Source organism: Nannobrachium achirus (genome assembly GCF_963921795.1).
Source record: "Nannobrachium achirus genome assembly, chromosome: 22".
Classification (NCBI taxonomy): Eukaryota; Metazoa; Chordata; class Actinopteri; order Myctophiformes; family Myctophidae; genus Nannobrachium; species Nannobrachium achirus.
In genome coordinates, this window is record NC_137829.1 from 41,344,025 (window position 1) to 41,363,548 (window position 19,524).

The following is a 19,524-nucleotide window of genomic DNA, read 5'->3' on the forward strand; positions in this document are numbered from 1 at the left end:
AAAATGTCTCAAAATGGCTATTTTGTTTAAATGAAGTTTCTTTATGGGCCTCTCCATTGACTTAACATTGAGGAGCTTCACTTCGCGTGCACGCCCAACATGCGTTGTAAACAAATCGCCGACATTACCGATGCGAGCGGGACCGGAGCGACATTAAGTAAGTAATAATATCTTTACTGTATATACAGTAAGATTCACAGTCCTCACCGTCAACGGCGCCATGGTACCCTTTCAATGACGGTGAGGACTGTCAACGGCGGCAGAACAGTTAAGCACTTGTGCTTCATCTTCTGCTCTGTAAAGCACTTTGAGCAGCATGAAAGGTGCTATACAAATTAAGTTGTATTATTATTATTATTACTAGAAGCTGGGCCGCCCTTCGGGCGGCCCAGCGTCTAGTCGGCGACCTGGCCAACTCGGAACAACGTAAATAGGGAATGAATGCCCCGCCCTTTAATGCAAACCCCATTATACCTGTTGTCATAGGACCCGTTTTGACCATCTGTTTGCCTGTGTCCATTTATGCCCATATATGGAGATATCTGTTATCTGTCTGTCTGTCAGCGTCCATTTTATGTCCATATATGGAGATCACTGCAGATATAGTTCTGGGTCCATTTTATGCCCATATATGCCCATATATGGAGATATCTGTCTATTTGCGTCCATTTCACGCCCATATATGGAGATCTCTGAATCTGTCTGTCTGTGTCCCTTTATGCCCGTATATGGAGATCTTTGTGATTCTGCGTACATTTTATGCCCATATATGCCATTTGCGTCCATTTTATGCCCATTTATGGAGATCTCTGTATCCGTCTGTCTGTGTGTCTGTCTGTGTCCCTTTATGCCGTATGAGATCTCTGAATCTGTCTGTCTGTGTCCCTTTATCCATTTTATGCCCATATATGGGGGCATTCATTTTATGCCCATATATGGAGAATGCACGTGCCCGTGGGACGAACGGTTCTCATATGGGGGCATTCATTTTATGCCCATATATGGAGAACGCGCGTGCCCGTGGGACTAACGGTTCTCGAGATACGCGGATTACCTACATACATACACACTCACAGAGATTTTTTGTTGACTCATGTGGCGTACGTCTGCCCATATATGCCCATATATGGAGATATCTGTCTATTTGCGTCCATTTCACGCCCATATATGGAGATCTCTGAATCTGTCTGTCTGTGTCCCTTTATCCATTTTATGCCCATATATGGGGGCATTCATTTTATGCCCATATATGGAGAACGCGCGTGCCCGTGGGACGGAACGCGCGTGCCCGTGGGACGAACGGTTCTCGGAGATCTCTGAATCTGTCTGTCTGTGTCCCTTTATCCATTTTATGCCCATATATGGGGGCATTCATTTTATGCCCATATATGGAGAACGCGCGTGCCCGTGGGACGGAACGCGCGTGCCCGTGGGACGAACGGTTCTCATATGGGGGCATTCATTTTATGCCCATATGGAGAACGCGCGTGCCCGTGGGACGAACGGTTCTCGAGATACGTGGATTACCTACATACATACACACTCACAGAGATTTTTTGTTGACTCATGTGGCGTACGTGATGTCAGAGCCTTTTATGAAGTGATGTCACAATGAGTCAGAGCTTTCGCCGATTTCCTCAGAAACAGCCTGATGTCAACAATCAACCCCGCATAAGGAGATTCCGAACGTTTCGCGCCGGTTTGGGAAAACCGCGCGTCGGGTCGGGTCGAGACCCGGCACTGCACTCCGTGCCGTGGCCATATATGGGGGCATTCATTTTATGCCCATATATGGAGAACGCGCGTGCCCGTGGGACGGAACGCGCGTGCCCGTGGGACGAACGGTTCTCGGAGATCTCTGAATCTGTCTGTCTGTGTCCCTTTATCCATTTTATGCCCATATATGGGGGCATTCATTTTATGCCCATATATGGAGAACGCGCGTGCCCGTGGGACGGAACGCGCGTGCCCGTGGGACGAACGGTTCTCATATGGGGGCATTCATTTTATGCCCATATGGAGAACGCGCGTGCCCGTGGGACGAACGGTTCTCGAGATACGTGGATTACCTACATACATACACACTCACAGAGATTTTTTGTTGACTCATGTGGCGTACGTGATGTCAGAGCCTTTTATGAAGTGATGTCACAATGAGTCAGAGCTTTCGCCGATTTCCTCAGAAACAGCCTGATGTCAACAATCAACCCCGCATAAGGAGATTCCGAACGTTTCGCGCCGGTTTGGGAAAACCGCGCGTCGGGTCGGGTCGAGACCCGGCACTGCACTCCGTGCCGTGGCCATATATGGGGGCATTCATTTTATGCCCATATATGGAGAACGCGCGTGCCCGTGGGACGGAACGCGCGTGCCCGTGGGACGAACGGTTCTCGGAGATCTCTGAATCTGTCTGTCTGTGTCCCTTTATCCATTTTATGCCCATATATGGGGGCATTCATTTTATGCCCATATATGGAGAACGCGCGTGCCCGTGGGACGGAACGCGCGTGCCCGTGGGACGAACGGTTCTCATATGGGGGCATTCATTTTATGCCCATATGGAGAACGCGCGTGCCCGTGGGACGAACGGTTCTCGAGATACGTGGATTACCTACATACATACACACTCACAGAGATTTTTTGTTGACTCATGTGGCGTACGTGATGTCAGAGCCTTTTATGAAGTGATGTCACAATGAGTCAGAGCTTTCGCCGATTTCCTCAGAAACAGCCTGATGTCAACAATCAACCCCGCATAAGGAGATTCCGAACGTTTCGCGCCGGTTTGGGAAAACCGCGCGTCGGGTCGGGTCGAGACCCGGCACTGCACTCCGTGCCGCGGCGGGGAACGCGCGTGCCGAATCTGAAGCCGGTGGGACGAACGGTTCTCGAGATACGCGGATTACAAACACACACACACGCAGAGACTTCTCGCATTTATAGATAGATGTCTGAAAACTGATGCAAACAGAGGGGGAGGAGGGGGGCCTCTTGCTCCGTAATGGCGGCCCCCATACTGTTGTGGGTTTTTTCACTGCGATAAGAAATAATGGATGGCTATTTTTCTATACATTCGCAAAGGTAAGCTACTTTGATGGCCGTGAGCAGACTGTAAACAACCTATGGCGGCAAAAGAGTTAATATCATTGAGTGCATGTCAACATTTTCCAGTGAAACCGTATATTTTTGCCACACTATATTATTTAGCCTGGGGATCATATAGTCTGGCCACGTAGGGCTATTATTGCCCTTATACTGTATTAGAACAATGGGATTTAGGTTGAAAAGGTTTTCCTCTTAACAATAAAAACAACATGGACTAGGTTATGTTCACACATGATGCACAACTGAAGAAATCACCTCCCATTAGCTTCCATTCTATGCAAGCAAAGGGGTGGAGCTTCCAGCTCTGTGGCAAAATCACATCACGTTCAATTTGGCTGAACATTGGTTTACATTGATGCATTTGATGACTCGGCATCAAATAAAATCAAATCATACATTACTTATGAAGCACATTTACAACATTCATTGTTGACCAAAGTGCATGGTTCACGCTAAAAAATAAAGCATCAACATAATGTACTTTGCATGTACGCGTGCGCCACGCCACTTATGTTCAAAACATATATAAAGTTTAAACCAGTGTTGGGTGAGGAAGACTGGGCACCTAAATATTATGGGCACCTCAATGTTAAGTTGGATGAAATAATTGCTGTGTGTGGTTCTATATGGGCTGTGTCAATAATTTTGACAAATAATAGCTTGCAGCAACGTCTAAAAAAATACATTTGAATAGCCAAAAGTATACAAATATTATGGTTTAAAAAAGAATGAAAAAGAACTAAGTTAGTTCATTTTTGGGGAACCATGAACTTTAGTTCAAAATGTAGAATTATGAACTATGAAATGAACTAGTTCATTTTAGAAGTTTTGAACTTGAACTAGTTCATTTTGAAAGTGAACTTTCCCAACACTGGTTTAAACAAATTAGATAAATATGATAAAAGCCAGGGAGGAAGAGTGAGTCTTGACTTAAAACAATGAAGAACAACACAAACACAATGGTTATACAATACATGATGCAAAAACTAAAACAACATTCACGGTGAAACTAAAGAAGGGGGGAGGGATTTGATGAAGCCGGCAGGTCAGTGGGATGGTGAGGTTCTGTGACCACGATGTGAGAGCAAACTGGACTACTACCTTATTCCTGGAGTCTCCTAACAGCTGGGATGGAAACAGAAAACCCCAGGGGAGAAGAGGAGAGAGGCATGGTGATTCAACACAGATTAATAACTAGGGCTGTCACCATATGACATTTTACATGACGATTAATTGTCACTCAAATAATTGGCGATTAACGATTTAATTGTGTTTTTGTCGTTGATAATTACATTTCTGTTTGGCTTTTAGGCTTTGAAGTTGTACATGGTAGATATGACACATAACCTAAATATACAAAGAAATTACTGACATATTTGACAACTTACTTACTAGACGATTATGTAATAATTGTGACAGCCCTATTAATAACACCACCATTTTTGGGAGAACACATTCACTAGGCCACCGTTTCCCAAATTACACATTTTTATGTCGCTAGTAAATATTCCCTTTTTTTTCTTTTCGTTTCCTATATTTAAATATATATTTCAAACATATTAATTATTATTTCAAAAGATTTGAAAAAGTAAAAAGTAAAAACAATTCCAATTATTTCAAAAATAAAAGGAAAAAAAATCGACTTCCAGAATTTCCTTTTTTAAATTGTCTCTAAGTAGTGAAAATAGCAGATCTACAAGCTCACAGCGTGACGTGAAGCGACACGTTTGGGGGCTTGCAGGCTGGTATTTTCACTAGATTGGGTCCTGGGCAAGCGTCTAATTTCTCTTTTGGGTCTCGATCTAAAACGTTTGGGAACCACTGCACTAGGCTATCCGATCATGTTTCATGGAGAGACTTACAGATTTCAGGTTTTCAATCCAAACAAACAAGCTTTCTTTTTACTAATTAAATAAAGGGTGCGTTCAGAAATATGCTCTCAGGTTATTTGGAAAGTCGGAGCACTTGGAATGAAAAGTTGCGTGTGTCCAGGGACGTGCTGGGCCCCTGATTCAGCACGGGAAAAAGAGTTGGAGAGGCCCTCATTGCACGCTATAGAGAGAGAGATCTCTCTCTATCATGACAAGTGACAAGCCAGTGGGCCAATTACATGAGTTATATTTCGTCGTTGTCGGGTGGAAACCTTGTATGTCCAAAACCGTTTGTTTTGGATTTATCATTTAAAAAATGTTTTAAACTAGTGAAAACAGCCGATCTACAAGCACACAACGCCTCGCGGTGCGAGGCGTTGTGTGCTTGTAGATCTGCTGTTTTCTCTACTTTTGTGCAAACAGTTACATTTTTTACTTTTGTGCAAACAGTTTATTTTTTTCCTAATGGCCGGCCTGGACCGGCCGGGAATGAACCGCCGTTCGGGAGTTGTCCCGCTTTTCCCGATGGCCAGCACGTCCCTGCGTGTGTCGTACCTCAAAATGGATCGTATCGCTCTTTCGACAAAACACAGCTTCTAGTGACTCACCAGAGCATCGGCCACCGCAGCCTCCACCTCGGTGCCGGTGTTGAGAACCCGCATGGCGTTGACGGACGCAGAGATTCTAGCCTGGTGGATCAAACCATATCGATCTGGATTTGGGGAGGGGGGGGGGTAGAAGAGGGCGGAGAGACACAAGGAGGTTAAGTAGAGTACAAAGAGGACCACAATACCTTACTAGAGACCAGAGGCTCTTCACAGTGAACATAGATACACAACCATAGTGGCATTGTGACTTCTACATTTAAAATCTCTCTAACAACATTAACCAATTATATTTGACCACTTCTGTCTCCAATTGTATTCATGCCAATTAACCTTCACCACACATGTATGTGTTGCCAGCTAGCCTTGTATAGCCAGACAATATCACATTGTGGACATTAGTCTGGTTCTTCTGTGTCATTTTTTTTTAAAGATTCAAACAACCAATCAGAGTAGCGCAAAGGTGATACGCCCGCCTTATATTTGCATACTGGGCCCTGGTTGGTTTCTCACGACCTAAAGCCTGCCCTACATTTGCATACTGGGCCACTGGTTGGTTCCTTAGGACTTGTGAGCTGTGAAATATTTGAATAACTGAGCGGAGCCAGACCTAATCTGCTAAGGGCAATTTTTCTTTGCAATAGCAGATTCGTCTAGCTACGCAAGGCTAGGTGCCACCTGCCACCTGCCAGTGAGGAGCCCCCATCGGGAGGACGTAGCGCCTCCGTCCTACTCCTCCCGTTCAACATGGCCCGCTGACAGGCGCTGTACCGGGCCACAGGAGTAGGTAGGAAAGGACAAGATTGCCTGTTAAGCCTCTATCAGAGTCGGTTCCGCGGTGAAGAGCTATCCACCGTGGTGTAGTCTTTTTGAGTCATAAAACTACAACGTTACGTCATTCCTCGCGGTGAAGAGCTTTCCACCGCGAGTCCCGACACATCTCTCTGTTTTTACTTTCAGACAGATAGGCTCTTCACCCCGTTCACTGATTGGTCGACCTGGACCGGTCAGTCACGGTGAATAGGACTTCACCGTGACTGACTATGATGGCCTCCACTTATTTTCTGACTTGAGGTGGAAAGCTTTCCACCTAAAATTTGCGGTGGATAGCTCTTCACCTTGGACTCTGATAGGGGCTTTATGGGGAAGAAGGAAAAAAATATACATCTGGACCACTCTTTTTGGGAGAGAAGGAGGCTGACGAAAGGAAGAATAACTCTCTAGGTCGAATTCTCCTTTAAGTGGCCAACAGAAACAAGAGGCAGTGAACACATTACAACACAGTGACATAATGAGGGGATAAAAGATGCTGAAGGAAAGAAAAGTACCGCATTCATCAAACCTGATTTGGGTTGGGATCCGGAAACGGGAGGAACCGGATCCAACATTGAGGAACGAGGAATCGGTTCCATCACATTTGGAACCATTTCAGTAACCTGTTTTATCACACGGTCGGCGCTGGTATGTGGACTTCACGTCTGCTATGCAGTTACAATAGGGGTTCTCAAACGTTTAACCCATTTAGAACGGGTACACATTATTGTGTATCATTATTGAATGCTTTAACTTTTGAAAAATAGCAGATATACAAGCTCACAGCACGGCACCGAGTGCCGCGCTGCCGCCGCGCTGCGAGCTTGTAGATCTATTTTTGAAAAATTGTGAAAATTAGAATTTTGACCCGATTCTATAAGTGTCTTTTGAATCCTTCTAAGGTTTTTTGAAAAACCTATGTTTCTATGTCAGCAATCTGGCTAGCCATCGTCAAAGAAAAGGTGCTTTTCACTTAACTGTAGCTCAGTTAGTCTGTTCTTAAGAGACTATTATGTCAGTGGTTCTCAAACTTTTTCATGTGAAGGACCCCCAAACTGATATTTATTTGGCCACGGACCCCCATCTCAAAATATCTAGTTCCAGGGACCACCCAGAAGCAAAATTTGAGTTACAAACGTTCGCTTTGAAAATACATATATTCAAAGATTTGTACACATTTTCACGACTTTTTCAAAAATAGCAGATCTACAAGCTCGCAGCGCGCTGTGAGCTTGTATATCTGCTATTTTTCATTGTTTAAAGCATTCAATAATTCTAGTCCTAAATTAAATTATAAGGAGCACCATGACTCTGACGGTACAAACACTAGACCTGATAAGAGGGATAACATCTCCATCCAGGTAGTGAACCAATGATCCAGAGAGGAGCGAAACAATATTTCATAAACATCACAAGCATCGGTGCATGCAAACGAAATGACTCACGTACACAAGAAACATGTAGGAAAAAACAACACAAAACCATGAATATTACTTGTAAATGTAGATATGGCAACAGCACAGATCACAGGCCGCCAGCAGGTCATTTAAAAATGTTGCAGCAGCAAACGTCGACAACAACGACAAAATGAATCTGGTCTGAGATTCAAACACACGGCAGACAATTTACAGTTCCAGTGAATTTCACTGAGAAATTACATTGATATTAATGCTAACAAAAATCAAAACGACAAAAACACATTCACGCCAGGATTGACGACGAGCACAACATCTCTGTGTCGAGACGCACGGTGGACGCGACGCACGGTCGCGGAGTGTGTGTGTGATTGTGTGTGTGTCTCTGTCTGTGCCAGTGACTGCTTCCACACAGAACTGCGACCAGAAACATGTAATCAACATTAACAGCTTGGTGAAATCAACGCGCCTGTGTGTGTGTGTGTGTGTGTGTGTGTGTGTGTGTGTGTGTGTGTGTGTGTGTGTGTGTGTGTGTGTGTGTGCCTTCCTCAGCCTGCCTGTGTGTGTGAACTTTGTTTGAATCGTTTCAACTGCTGCGCGGATTGGATATTCGTTAGACCCACCCCCACCCCCCGCGCTCATTGGAGCAGCCGAAAATAAATCCCGATTCATGTACTCAGCTCCAGACCAGAGAGAGAGTCCACTCTGAGAGTGGGCGGGGTCTATGGTCTGGAAGCAGGCTAAACCCTAGCTGTTGTTGCTATGTATTTATCCTAGTGGTGTCCAAAGGGCGGCCCGGGGGCCAATTGCGGCACGATGACAAATTCTTACGGCGCGCAGCTTCATTCCTAAATTGTATTATAAACGGCCCGCCAGCACCGTCAAACAAGAACATTTTATAGTATAATAATTTGTCGGGATTCCTTGTTCCCTGTTGTTTCATTCAGAAGGGTTCAAAAGAAAGGCTATTTTTTTAAGTCTGGTTACATTTGGTCATGGTCATTGTCATGTGGGTTATTTGTGTTTTATTCAGAGCACACACCCGACATAAGACCATTGATATTAAATATTGATGATTATAGAAATTAAAATATTGTAATTGCGATGCATATGTATGTAGAGATATAGTCTGCCATTGGGTGTTTTAATATTTTCTAATGTGGCCCCCTTTGAAAAAAGTTTGTACACCCCTGGTCTAAAAGAATGGCTTTTTAGTAAAAACATAGACAGATCTAAAAAAAAAAATAGAACTTCCTTTAATGCCAAATACATATTGTAGTCTCTGTAATAGGACGAGATGTCAATGGTATCAAATGCAGCACTAAGGTCCTGTTTTTGTCTCATTCTTTATTTAGCTGTTCATTTAGCCATTCTTTTAGACCAGGGGTGTCCAAACTTTTTACACATTGTGTGAAGTTTTACATGGCATTCCAATACTATTCACCACATACTGTATTCCTTTAGGTAATACTATTAGGAAACACTCCACACATTTGAATTGTTAAACAGATTATCATATTCTCAATAACAGGAGCCAATGATTGAACTAATCAATAAACTAAACTTCAAGAATGTCTTATGGACATAAAGACATAGATGAGCTGCAATGTTCTGCTACTAAACTCAGACAGCTTGACCCTAAATACCATAGAAACACATCTATGTAATGATATCATCTGGATGGCATAATTACCCTGGCCTGTAACTCCATCATAGAGAAACAGAGTTACTGTAGCACTCATCCGCATAGGTCTTTCAACTCACACATGAAACACATTTCAAGGACTGTCTTTTTTCACCTACAGTTGCAACAATATGTTGTATGCAACATTGCAAAAAATCAGGACACCCCATCTCAAAAAGTTGCAGAAAAGCGTACTCCACACATTTTACACTGGACTGGACCAATGCAATTGCCTATTATCAGGCTGCCCCAATAAGTCTCTAAACCCATTTAGGCCTAGAATTATTGAATACTTTAACCAGTGAAAAATAGCAGATATACAAGCTCACAGCGCGGCACCGAGTGCTGCGCTGCGAGCTTATAGATCTGCTATTTTTGAAAAAGTTGTGAAAATGTGTGCAAATCTTTGAATATATGTATTTTCAAAGCGAACGTTTGTAACTCAAATTTTGCTTCTGGGTGGTCCCTGGAACTAGATATTTTGAAACGGGGGTCCGTGGCCAAATAAATATCATTTTGGGGGTCCTTCACATGAAAAGGTTTGAGAACCACTGACATAGTAGTCTCTCAAGAACAGACTAACTGAGCTCCAGTTAAGTGAAAAGGACCTTTTCTTTGACGATGGCTGGCCAGATTGCTGACATAGAAACATAGGTTTTTTTCCAAAAATCTTAGAAGGATTCAAAAGACACTTATAGAATCGGGTCAAAATTCGAATTTTCATGATTTTTCAAAAATAGCAGATCTACAAGCTCGCAGCGCGGCACTCGGTGCCGCGCTGTGAGCTTGTATATCTGCTATTTTTTTATATTTAAAGCATAAAATATTGCGTCATATTGTGCTCAGGCCTAAATGGGTTAAAGACTCCAGAATAATGCTGTATAGAGATATTTCCCCCATAAGTAGCTTCTATGCTCTGTCTCTCTGTAAAATACACCACCTCACCTACAAAGCCCTTGATGGTCAGCTACGATCATATCTTGTGTCTTATGCTAAAACACTGTGTTCCCAGAACCTCCAAAAGTAGAAGGCAGCAGAGCCTTTAAAGATGGCAAAAAACACTTTTGCCATCACATATGATATGACCTTCACCAAAAGGGCATGTGTTTGACTTTATGGAACTAAATATTAGAAGTCATTGTCCCATAATATTACTTGGTGGTAACTGTTATGTTACACTTGGGAAAAAAAAAAAAAAAGATTGAATTCCGGTTATATGTAACCCATGACCACCCCTCTTCCGGTTTTGCTATTATTTCATAACAATGCGACAGCCGATGTCCAGATTAATATGAACTATCTGTCAAAATGGGGAAAAAAAATGAATAAAAAACGACTGTAATTCACCTGGCGAAATCAAGCAAATCTAATCTAGTTTAGTCCCTAAATTAGGGACTAGATTAGATTAGGGACTCTAATGATACATTGACTCACAGCTAGAATGAAAACCAGCAGTAGACTACCAGATGAAAACCAGAAATACACTCCAGATAGGGAAAAGAAGATGGACTGTGTTCTGTACGGAGGCATGCTGGTACGTACAAACACACACACAACATAACATAACAGGGAGAACAACAAGAGAACAGTGGGACATGTGGGGGGGGGCGAGGCTATGGTGGATGGGGGGTTTTGTAGTGTCTGGTCATGCAGGTCACCTGTCTGGCCATGGGGGTCCGCGGTGGAGAGAGCACTGGTGGAACGGGAGTGACGTCGAGAGGCTGCCGGACAGGAGGAGGAGGAGGGGACGAGGGGGGGGGGGGGGGGGGGGAGAGGAAGAGCAAGAGGAGAGGAGGAGGAGGAGGAGAAGAGAGGAAGGTTGGGGTGACAACCCCAGGCCCTGGTGGTCAGTGACAAGCTAAACAACGACCTTGAAGATTTTTAAGAGAGGCCCTTTTTCACACTGCTGAGCTAATTAATCAGGGAAATCACTGTTATTTATGGATTATTGTTTCATACCTGCTACTTGGATTGGACTGGACTTGGACATGGAGGATTCATGGATATTTGTTTTGTTTTTGTCGCAATCCTAAGTCAATAATTTGCGGAGACTCTTTGTGTCTCCAAAGGGAACAATGCCCATATGGCTCTTTGTGTCTCAATAGGGCACCCTGACGAGCACTAAGAGCTGAGGCATTCCATTTTGTATTTAACACTTCTATTGTGAAAATAGCAGATCTACATGCTCACAACGCCTCGCAACGCGAGGCGTTGTGAGCATGTAGATCAGCTATTTTCACAATTTCTGCCTCTAATATTTGACAATGTGGCCAATGTTTAATGTGCCCTTTTAGAGGTATTAAAAAGTCCTTAAAATTGTCACAGTGGAAATGTGCAGATACCCTCTATACACTTAAACTTTATGTTGGTTTGTTTACTGTTGAGTGAGAAAAAAATATTGCACATTAAGTTAATCATCTGGGGACCCAGCAAAATAAGGGGGGTCCCGACCCACAGGTTGAGAACCACTGCAGGTCATCAAATTATTGTCTTAGGAATGCGACAATAAATAAATAAATAGAAAAAAGTAATTTTTTTGGGTGAACTATCCTTTTAAGACTGTTCTCGTCCCAGCTGCCTAATGGCTAGAGAGGAGGTATATACCCATAGTCATATTTAATTTATCCCTTCTCCCCAAATTTCAAACAAGGACAACATTGAGGGAGGGGACAGTACTCTATTAGAGTGACTATACGGTACACTGGAACCAAACCAGAATATATGATATCAGCTGTACTGGTACTGTAACAGGCTACTAAACCAGGGGTCTTCAACGGACCCCTTAGTTGAGAGAGGGATGAAGCAGGGACCCCCACAACCTTATCATAGATTCCATATAGTTTCATTGTTTGACAGAATCATCAGTGTATTTTGGAATGTCAATTTGTGTTTTCAGATATTTAACCACTTGAACAGTCAATACTTTAAAAAAAAATGAATTTTCACTCTGTACTTAGTCTACTCTTTTCCCCCTCTACACCAAAGCTCTTTGCCGAAAATAGACGATCTACAGGCTCACAACGCCTCGCAGCCTTGAGCTTGTAGATCTGCTATTTTTGGCTAAAGTGGCTCACAATATGGACGCTAGGGTTCAAGTGGTTAATATAAAAAAGACTTTCTATCACTCAAAGATTTGGAGGACCCCCTGTAGTAACTCTGAGGACCCCCTAGGGGTCCCGGACCCCCTGTTGAAGACCCCTGCACTAAATATCGTTCACCACGATACCAACTACACCAACAGCACATCCTTCTGTATTGATCTGAGATCATCTGACTAACGATGTCACATCGCAGGAGACAGGAACTGTTGCATCGTGCATTCACCGGATCTGACAGATTCTCTGTCCCTTCAAGGACCATCCACAACTTTTATCACGATATCACACAACAGCATTTTGGTCGCATTATGCAAAAGTACAGTACATCAAGTTAAAACATCAACTTAGAAGAACATTGCAGCAGACATTATTGTCACTGGACGTTAGTGCATGCAGAGAGACACACAAGGAGCAGAGGAGGATGCTGGGATTTTTCTGTTGGTACAATAGGAAACTTCCAAATGTGTTCTCCAAGCTGTGTGGATGCCCGAATGCACAAAGCTTTAAATCTTTCAATTATTATTTTTTTAGGACTGAGGCCGATTCTGAAAATGCCATCTAATAGGCCCCGTTTATACTATGCCGTTTCCAAGAGAAAACCGCAAAATTAAATGTCAGACATGCCTTCCGTTCAGACGACGACAGCATTTTCGGGGGTTGGAAACGGAAGATAATAAATCTGTATTTTTGAGTGAGCGCAGTGGAGTCTGTACACTGCCATGGTGATTATGTAAACAAGAAAGGACATGATGTCACACACTGCCACCTAGCGACCTGGTGTGCACACTACATCGTTTTAGTCTCCATCTGAACAGGATTAAAGGATTAAAATGTGAGAGCGCAATGACATTTTGCGTTCTCTCTCAGGACCGTTGTCGAGTAAACATGGCCTTAATCCTGACCCACACTTTCTGAAAACAAATAGTCATTGAAACTAATACATTTTCATGAGATTTCATTGCTTCGCACTGGCAGTGCGGATGGGCTGTGAACCTAACCTTATTCCTAACCGTAACCTCAGTAAAACGGTGCCAAAACCTAACCTTAATCATAAAACTTAACCTCAGTAAATCTATGAAAAATGTTTGTCGACTATGTTTTTTTCACTGACGAAAACTAAATAAAAACTAAACTAAAACTAAGCTGTGATGACTAAAACTAAGACTAAATATATTGACAATTTCGTCAACAAAATAAAAACTAGACTAAAACGTTAGGGAGGGACTTAGTGGAGAAGAGAGTAATTTTATGTTTGGTTGCTCTCAGGTGTTGCGTGCTGAAAATAGCCGATCTACAAGCTCACAACGCGTCGCAGCGCGACGCGTTGTGAGCTTGTAGATCTGCTATTTTCAGCACACAAAAAAGTGTAAAATCAGTCATTACGATGCCATCAAGGCCTGCCAAAATACATTTTAGTCGACTAAATCAACTGTAGATTTAGTCGCCTAAAATCTTATGATATTTAGTTGACTAAAATTAGACTAAAACTAATACTTTTCAGGTGACTAAATTATGACTAAAACTAAATGACATTTTATTCAAAAGACTATGACTAAAACTAAGTCAAAATTTGCTGTCAAAAACAACACTGCTGCAAAAACAAGGTGTTTTGGGTGGCGAGCCTTCCAGTTACCATGTGGACCGACCAAACGAGCGACCGGTATGTTGCTACTCACCCAGGGGTGTGAAGCCCCGGGCAGGGCTGGTGTCCCGGCTGCTCTCGCGACTGGTGTCGCGACTGCAGCCCTGACTCATGCTGGGACGCGGGATGCGACTCCGGCCGGCTAGCGAGCGGCATGGGGAGGAGGAGGAGGCAGCAGGGAGAAGAGATTTACCACACAGCCTGGCTGAGGAGGAGCGCATGTTAGAGACGGTGTAAAAAACACACACACGTCACAGCCTGTAGCACACTGTCAGGAGGAGCAACGACATGTTAACAGAGGAGGTCAAACAACACAAGCCAGGGCGGTCAGGAGGATGTTAGAGGGGTGGTGTTAAGGGTGGAGGACATTCAGAGGGAGAGGGTGGAGAGAGAGAGAGAGAGAGAGAGAGAGCTAGAGAGAGAGAGAGAAAGAGAGAGAGAGCATGTTCTGTGTAGTGACTAGTGAGTCGTTCATACAAACAGGAAGTAACATTTTGACAAGCTAATATTAATTCAACCCACACGTCAGAAAGAAATTAAATGGTTATCATTCATAGAAAGGCTTTCAAACACATTGGCAAAAGGCAAAATAAACCCCAAAATGTCATTGAAAGTGAACTAAAGTACATTGACCTGATCTGATCTGCACCGTATCAACGGATCTGATCAGATTTTAATTTGCACTGATAACTGACTTGCTCTCATTGGGTTAGACGTGATTGTCTTACCTAGTCCCAAGTCTGTTGGGGCTGGGGTCAGATGTCTTACCTAGTCCCAAGTCTGTTGGGGCTGGGGTCAGATGTCTTACCTAGTCCCAAGTCTGTTGGGGTTAGGGTCAGATGTCTTACCTAGTCCCAGTCAGTTGGGGCTGGGGTCAGATGTCTTACCTAGTCCCAGTCAGTTGGGGCTGGGGTCAGAGGTCTTACCTAGTCCCAGTCTGTTGGGGTTAGGGTCAGATGTCTTACCTAGTCCCAGTCTGTTGGGGCTGGGGTCAGATGTCTTACCTAGTCCCCAGTCTGTTGGGGCTGGGGTCAGATGTCTTACCTAGTCCCAGTCTGTTGGGGCTGGGGGTCAGATGTCTTACCTAGTCCCAGTCTGTTGGGGCTGGGGTCAGATGTCTTACCTAGTCCCAGTCTGTTGGGGCTGGGGTCAGATGTCTTACCTAGTCCCCAGTCTGTTGGGGCTGGGGTCAGATGTCTTACCTAGTCCCAGTCTGTTGGGGCTGGGGGTCAGATGTCTTACCTAGTCCCAGTCTGTTGGGGCTGGGGTCAGATGTCTTACCTAGTCCCAGTCTGTTGGGGTTAGGGTCAGATGTCTTACCTAGTCCCAGTCTGTTGGGGCTGGGGTCAGATGTCTTACCTAGTCCCAGTCTGTTGGGGCTGGGGTCTCGGCTGCAGCCCTGGCTGCGGGGGATCCGGCTGCGCTTCTCCCCAGGCGTGCTGCAGGCTGACACACTGGCCCGGGACACCCGACCATAGCCACTGCTCAGGATCTTACCAGGAGAAGTGGAACGACTGCCGGCTACACACACACACACACACGCACACGCACACGCACACGCACACGCACACACACACACACACACACACACACACACACACACACAGGTTAGAAAATGTCTGCGATCACATACAAACACCTTTAAAAACATGCTGGGGAGAAGCTCAAAGCTGAAGACCCTTATAAACACACCTGTGACATTACTGTGCGTACTTTGTGACTTAGTAATAATGACACATTCCTGTTTCAGCTTGATCAAACTCACTGGATGTAAAATGTATTATCAACTGTCACCAGAGAGACGAAGATCAACAGATATCTATATGGAAGGAGACACACAGAAAAACCGCTGAGAGGGAGACAGTGTACAAGAGACAGACGGTAGGAAAGCTGAGGGGGTGAGATTGTATAGGAGAGACAGATGCTAGGAAAGCTGAGAGGGAGACAGTGTAGGAGTATTTTTTCTTCCTATCACCAAAATAAAATGCCTGGGTTTCCGAGGCTAGTGTAGGAGAGACAGACGGTAGGAAAGCTGACAGTATGAAAGGTGAAAGGGGCATAGTGTAAGAGAGACAGACAGTAGGAAAGGTGAAAGGGAGATAATGTAAGAGAGACAGACAGTAGGAAAGCTGAAAGGGAGACAGTGTAGGAGAGAAAGACGGTAGGAAAGCTGACAGTAAGAAAGGTGAAAGGGAGATAGTGTAAGAGACAGTAGGAAAGCTGTGAGGGAGACAGTGAACATCTTAACCGCTACCATTGGTTCCCAAACTTTTTCAGCTGAGACCAAAGATTTGGAGTCTCCCCAGGACCCAAACTTACAAAAAGTTAGAATTAACCACTATTTAAGCAATATTGAATAAGACATGTCTTTTGACATAATGAAAAAGGTTTAAAAGTTTGCGACCCATGAAAATTGATCGGTGACCGAAAATTGGGTCCCGGCACGCTGTTTGGGAAACACTGTGCTACACCATTGATGGCTAACAATGGAGATTTTTGTCACAGGACGTGGAGACGGGATTTCAGCCTTGAGTGACCAAACAAAACGGAACGTTACTTGGGGACACAGACAGGTGGGTGTTGGGTAGCGATCCAGGATCACGCTGTGCTGTTTGGGGAGGGGAGGGGAGGAGGAGGGTGGGGATTGGACAAAATGGCTGAACATGTAACAAGACATAATTTAACTCCAACCAATCAGCTTCTCAGACTGTGGATGGGTCTGTAAAAGAAAATAATAATAAAATACAAGAATAAATCAAAGGCACTTAAATGGAACATGCAAACAAACAAAACAAAAGAACTACAGGAAATGAGACGTGCAAATCTGTCCCGAGCCAAGAGGAGGCTAAGGAACGAAGCACTGTGATTGGATGAAGCTAGACCCTTACCACTGATGGTATTGGCTGATCTGGATCCTGGGAGATGGGAGCGAGTGTCAAGACAGGTCAAGACAAAATGTCACAGGAAGTGTTATGCTTGTTTATTTATTGATTGATTTCTTTTACCAAGCATGCAAATGGCCTGCTGAAAACTGTGCGCATTATTAGTGGACCTAACACTCTCATCAATGCTCATGCACGCAAATGCGCACACTTAAGCACACACACACACACACACACAAGCGTGCGCACACACACACACACACACACACACACACACACACACACACACACACACACACACACACACACACACACACAGGAAGGGACACACACACACACACACAAGAAGGGACACACACATACAAGAAACACATCACATAAACACACACGTACATAGAGTCTGACTGAATGTAGACTGCATTATCCATTCAACATTCTGTACAAGTATAGAATGTTGAATGTAGTGATATGTAGTGATGTGTGGTGACAGGGGGTGTTATACAGGGGGTGTATAAAACGGCCAAATAGCACAATCTGATTGGACAATAGGTGTGATGACGTGTAATAACCATGCCACCAAAGTGTAAACTGTGAAGTGTTCATACAGTTGTATATTACTGTGACAAAGACAAACAAACAAACATTAGGCTCTTAATTATTTAAAGGTGATACACCATGAAATTTCACTTTTCCTATTTTAAAACCTTTTTTTGGGGTCCCACTAGCACCTTCTATCCTCACAAAGTCCCATTTCTAACCATTGTGTCTTTCTCTGGTTTTGGGAACGTGGAGGTTAAAAGCATCCCACGGGTTCTCAAAACAGGCTGTCCAGATTTGCTGCCTTCGCTGACGTCATCGACGGCCGTTTTTGAAGAAAAACTTTTTTTTTTTTTTTTCAAATTTTCTTTTTTTCAAAAATGTTTTTTGGGGGGTGGCGCAGTTCAGGCCAAAGGTGGTACTGCAGCTGAAAATGCTCAGAGCCATTCAAAAATGAGAGAGGCTCTCTATTCAGGAGTGGTAATTTAGCCTCAAACCTTTTGAAAAACGTTTTTGGGACATAAACAATATGACATAAATACTTTTTAAATGCATGGTGTATCACCTTTAATGCTTTAATTATTGGTAAAATAACAAATAGAAGAGCTGCAAGAAGATGAGATTGATGAAGTTGAAAGGAAAAAAGTAAGCGAATTGTTATGGTCCACCAAGTGTTTGACAGCTGGTGTCAGGGAAATGGTGCAGTTTAACCCATTTAGGCCTAGAATTATTGAATGCTTTAACCAGTGAAAAATAGCAGATCTACAAGCTCACAAAGTTGTGAAAATGTGTGCAAATCTTTGAATATATGTATTTTCAAAGCGAACGCTTGTAACTCAAATTTTGCTTCTGGGTGGTCCTTGGAACTATAATATTTTGAGATATGAATATTTTTTTACAGGGGTCCTTCACATGAAAAGGTTTGAGAACCACTGACATAGTAGTCGCTCAAGAACAGACTAACTGAGCTGTTAACTGTTAAGTGAAAAGGACCTTTTCTTTGACGATGGCTGGCCAGATTGCTGACATAGAAACATAGGTTTTTCAAAACATTTCACGATTTTTCAAATATAGCAGATCTACAAGCTCGCAGCGCAGCACTCGGTGCCGCGCTGTGAGCTTGTATATCTGCTATTTTTAAATAGTTAAAGCATAAAATAATGATACACAATAATGTGTACCCGTTATCTTCAACCAGCTACAAGGTGTGGTTTAATGACATTTTGAGGCGAACCTGGCTGTACACACCTCAACAAAGGGTGCAGAGCATTAAACAGCAACACAGACATCCCAAGTCTCCCGGATGTTGCGGGAGTCTCCCGGAAATCAGCGTCTCCTCCCGGACACCCGCGAGTGGCACTAAACGTCCCGGAAATCCCGGCCTCTCCCGCAAATGTTGCCATATCCGGCTGGATCCGGTCGAAAAAGCCGGATCTGCGACCCACGATTGTTCTAATCCGGTTCTAATTCGTCGTTGAACTGTCAATCTGGCAAATGCATGATTGTAATTCGCTGTGGGAGATGTGGGCGTCTACCAACCACTGGTGTCAGATGGAGACTGGGTTCTCCTCTCGAGAGTCGACTCTCACGCGCGAGAATATAATCAGCTCGTAACAGTAAACAGACAGGTTTTTGACAGGTCTTGCTTAATATGAATAAAATAACAGTACATTACAGCTGTCGGTTCTTTTTCGCTGGACATACAACTGGACAAGCTGCGTCAGCCTGTGCGACGCACGGCAGCCTGTGTCTCACTGTGAGAGTGACATGACCTTCTCCCAAATAGGTAAGACATCATTCTATACATTAACCCGATTATATTAAGCCTAAATGGTTCCGCCGCCGTGCAGAACCGTTTTTAACAGTTTTTAA

At 43.8% G+C, this 19,524-nt stretch overlaps 1 protein-coding gene across 1 annotated transcript in view; it reads right to left on the bottom strand.

Annotated features, from left to right (window-relative positions):
• Positions 1–19,524, bottom strand: part of clasp1a (cytoplasmic linker associated protein 1a) — a 119,183-nt gene that overhangs the window by 36,859 nt on the left and 62,800 nt on the right. The window contains exons 21-23 of the mRNA XM_080753603.1: positions 15,593–15,754; positions 14,268–14,438; positions 5,585–5,688 (exon numbers count right to left, since the gene is read on the bottom strand). Coding sequence (XP_080609729.1) covers positions 5,585–5,688; positions 14,268–14,438; positions 15,593–15,754 — 437 coding nt within the window. The remainder of the gene's footprint in view (positions 1–5,584; positions 5,689–14,267; positions 14,439–15,592; positions 15,755–19,524) is intronic.